This window comes from Otolemur garnettii, unplaced genomic scaffold (assembly GCF_000181295.1).
Source record: "Otolemur garnettii isolate 467f Iridium unplaced genomic scaffold, OtoGar3 scaffold00061, whole genome shotgun sequence".
Classification (NCBI taxonomy): Eukaryota; Metazoa; Chordata; class Mammalia; order Primates; family Galagidae; genus Otolemur; species Otolemur garnettii.
Genome location: NW_003852456.1, coordinates 7,508,320 through 7,512,239, shown reverse-complemented (window position 1 = coordinate 7,512,239; position 3,920 = coordinate 7,508,320). Strand labels below are relative to the sequence as shown.

The 3,920-nt window shown below is 38.8% G+C and overlaps 1 protein-coding gene across 1 annotated transcript in view; it reads right to left on the bottom strand.

Annotated features, from left to right (window-relative positions):
• Positions 1 to 964: 964 nt before the first annotated feature.
• Positions 965 to 3,920, bottom strand: part of AGA (aspartylglucosaminidase) — an 11,598-nt gene continuing 8,642 nt past the window's right edge. The window contains exons 8-9 of the mRNA XM_003792797.3: positions 2,910 to 3,043; positions 965 to 1,209 (exon numbers count right to left, since the gene is read on the bottom strand). Of these exons, the coding sequence (XP_003792845.1) occupies positions 1,109 to 1,209; positions 2,910 to 3,043 (235 nt within the window). The 3' untranslated portion in view covers positions 965 to 1,108. The remainder of the gene's footprint in view (positions 1,210 to 2,909; positions 3,044 to 3,920) is intronic.

Genomic DNA, 3,920 nt, shown 5'->3' with positions numbered 1-3,920 from the left:
TGGTGTAGGGGACAGAAGTTATTCCTAAAGAGGCTCATCAGACTCTTGATACATAACCAGGTCCGAGAAGAAGTGACCTTTACAATTCTCAAACTACAGCTCTCCACCTAAACGAGGAAGACCACTAAACACTGAGTACAGCAAAGGCAGGAGAAATGCTAAAGTTTGAGGAAAAGACTGTACGTGAGTTTTATTAAAATTAAAATATTATTATTAAAATTAAAAAAGATTTCAAAGGAAAAGACGATGCTGAGAAAACAGATCCAACTTGTGCACAGTTGTCAGTCCCACAGCTAATTCAGAAGTGGGGAAAACAACACCCAGCTAGACAACGTATCTACTTACTTATCTCAAGTTGCAATACTTACCTCTGCATAAGAAATTAGTAAATCATTTTCAAAAGAAATGATCAATACTAAATATTAGGAGTGAAAAGATCAGAGATTTCTGTAGCTTAAGAACATTCACACACTGAAAGCTCCATTAGAGGAAAAAAAGTAAAGAACAGTAACCTAATGGCGCATCAGAAGATTGTCCCGTCTTCTATTACATGTAAAACAAAAAGCATTTAAATTATTAATATCATCCTTCTTCTTTAAGCTTTTAGGGAATACTAGGTCAAACTAATAATCAGGGATAAGAGATGTGTCCCTATAACACTTTGGAATTCAATCAGGGCTAATCATGCTGAGACTCACTGCTGCATTTTTCTTTGGGTCTAAAAGACTTGTATACACCAATATTTTATCCATTTAAATAGAGGCCATTTCTTTTGGCTTTACTATATCACAGTGGAAGTAAATCATCAAAATAGCAATTTTTTGCAACACAGAAATCCAAATATCATTTAAAATTTAAACATACACACTGCTCACACATACACATTTTTGGGGAATGTACAAAGCTTAAATAACAACTGATAATAAAAACATTTCAGCTACAGAAAGCGAAAGTACACTACAGAAACGATTCAGCACCTCGTTTATTTTTGTGCTTATTTCACAAAAAGATTTTAGAAAATCTAAGGAAGACTTGATGGCGACAGCGAGTGACCTCCCAGCCCGTGCTTCTTTCTTCTTTAAATACAAATGACGATAGGAAAGATGGATTAGATGCAGTTCACTGTTTCCTCAGTTGCCTGATTTTTTGTAGGATTGTAAACCATGAAACTGAACTGAGTAAATGTTGGAAGTTTATTGCAGGCAGCACCTGGGGTCGTAAGTGAGAAAGTTGTTTGGTTATACATAGGAAGCACGTATTCACAACAAATACAGATCCCGCTCGTTTGCCTGGATATTGGCCATTGTGTACCTCCTGTCTAATGGAGCTGCACAGAAGTACACCAGTGTCACCCTCTTAGTATTCCGTAGTGACAGTTCCTGAGCCCAAGGCCGGGTGGTGGGTGAGCCATCTCTTTCAACTTCACATAAAACAGGCTGACTTTTTTGCTCCACATACATGTCGCCATTGCTAGTATTATTTAACTGTCTTCACAGCCTTCTCTTAGAAAAAAATTATCCAGACATATTCCCAAAATTATATTTCCCTCGCCACTAGAACGTTTCCATCTATCACCCATACTGCCCTCCCTACCCTACCACAACGCCTATTCTTTTCTGCTCTAACACTTACAGAAGGCAAGGAGAGTTATTTGTCAAGGTGCTTTCTGTCTGGTCAACCTTATCTTCTCTTCCCCAAATATCTGCTGCCATTACTTTATATATAAAAGTCAATTTGAAATTTATCTACAATTATATCATTATCATTTTCCCATTCTATGAAATCCAACTTCAAGACTTCTAGTAAGGTTTATTTCTCTAAGAGGCAATCAATAAAACTGACTTATTTCCTACATCATCTTCTCCCCTCATAACTTTTATTGACTTCCGTGTCTTAGTACTTAAAAAAGAATAAAGTACTCTTCAAATAAGTTTTTCAAATACAGAACTGTGGGAAGTAAAAGATCAAAGAACAATAATAAGCAGTCTAACCTAGTAAGTCCCATTGATCAGCGAGCTGGCTACCCCTTCCCCATCTGAAATGTGCTAATGAGAATCAGCAGTGGTTGCTCTTAAACCAGGGTCTTGACTTCTGCGTTAAGAAGACCTCTTCAGCCTGTGCTTCTTTGAAGTTGGTGATCGGCTCATATGGAAAGTAAATGAAGCAAAAAACATGCATGCCTCAGACGCAGCACAAAAATAATTCTGCTGCTGTCTTTGGTTTACTAATTAGTAATGCATTCTGGACTTTGGTGCTCCAAGAAGATCTCAATGGCTGAGACAATTAAATAATGAAAAGAAATAGGGAAGATAATTCATCCCTGTCTGCTTCTCATTAGTAAAAATTGACTAGATTAGCCCATCTCAACAGCTATTGGAGCTTCATTTGGCTATGAAAGAAAAACTAATAGCTAGTGGATCCCTTGAGCTCAGGAGTTCCAGACCAGCTGAGCAAAAGTGAGACTCCATCTCTACTAAAAATAGAAAAACTAAACCAGGCACGGTGGTGGGCACATGTAGTCTCAGCTACTTGGAAGGCTGAGGCAGGAGAATCGCTTGAGCCCAGGAGGTGGAGGTTGCTGTGAGCTAGGCTGAGGCCACTGTATTCTACTCAGGCTGACAGAGTGAGATATTGTCTCAAAAACAAACAAATAAAATCCCCAAAAAAACTAACGGCCAAAGACTGGACCATAACTACCAGCAGTCTGTCCATGGAGGGTTTTTTAGGTATATTTTTAACATTTTGTGGGTCTTGACAGATCACCAATTAACATTTACCCAGTGTCTACTCTATGCTGTTCCTTTTTCCCTCTGGACGTGGTATATTATATGTATACTGCAACATTTCAAAGTGCATGTTTTAAAAACATTTGCAAATTTACAAAAATACAAAATCTAAATGCAACTTACCATAATTTCCACCCACATTGGCACATATAATAGCCCCAAAGAATTTCGCATCATACTTCTGAATCCTTGAAATCACTTTCTGGCAAGCTGTGGTGGGATCCTCCCCTCTTCTCATATATTCTACAGCTTGGTAGCTGATTTAAACAGAGGCGGAACTTTAGTGTCACAGAATAAATACTAATTCCAAACAGCACGACTTGAAGTTAGAAATTTGAAACCATCCAAATAGTCACAAGTGATGGAACACAGTGACTCCTATTAAAACATCAACAAAGCAAGGAGACCTTGATATAATGTTGATCTTTGCTTCTAATACAGCCATTAATTTCAAATAGAGACTATTACTTTTGGCTTTAAATAACTCATTTAGTAACAACGGCCAGAACTCAAAACCAACAGAGGTCATTATTAAACAAGAAATGAAACAAGAAAGGGGAAAATACTGTGCACATGTAAAAATCAGTTGTAGTAATTAAATCAGGTGTCCTCAAACTACGGCCCGTGGGCCACATGCGGCCCACCAAGGACATTTATCTGGCCCACTGGGTGTTTTTGCCACCACTGCCTGTCCTGCTTAGTAGCTGACTTGTCCCGGGGCCCGCAGTCCGGCCCTCCAACAGTCTGAGAGACAGTGAACTGGCCCCCTGTTTAAAAAGTTTGAGGACCCCTGAGTTAAATGTACAGTGACAGCAACTTCCTACTTTTATCATCAATGATCACAGCTTCTTTACTCAGTAGCTTTACATCAATTACTTCAGTAGCTCCTAAGTAAGTACTCTCACCTGGGAAGCAGGTGAGCCAGACTCTTCTGTTTCACAGGACTGTGATTGCTTGAGTGATTATCATTATCAAAAGGTCAAGTAAAAAAGGCTGTAGGTATGCAGTTTCTAAAAAGCGCACATGCACATGAATTCAGATTATAGGTTACAAAAATTAATTCCTATCTTGACAGAGAAAATACCTAGGGCCATGGCTGTGGCTCAAAGGAGTAGGGCATCAGCCCCATATGCC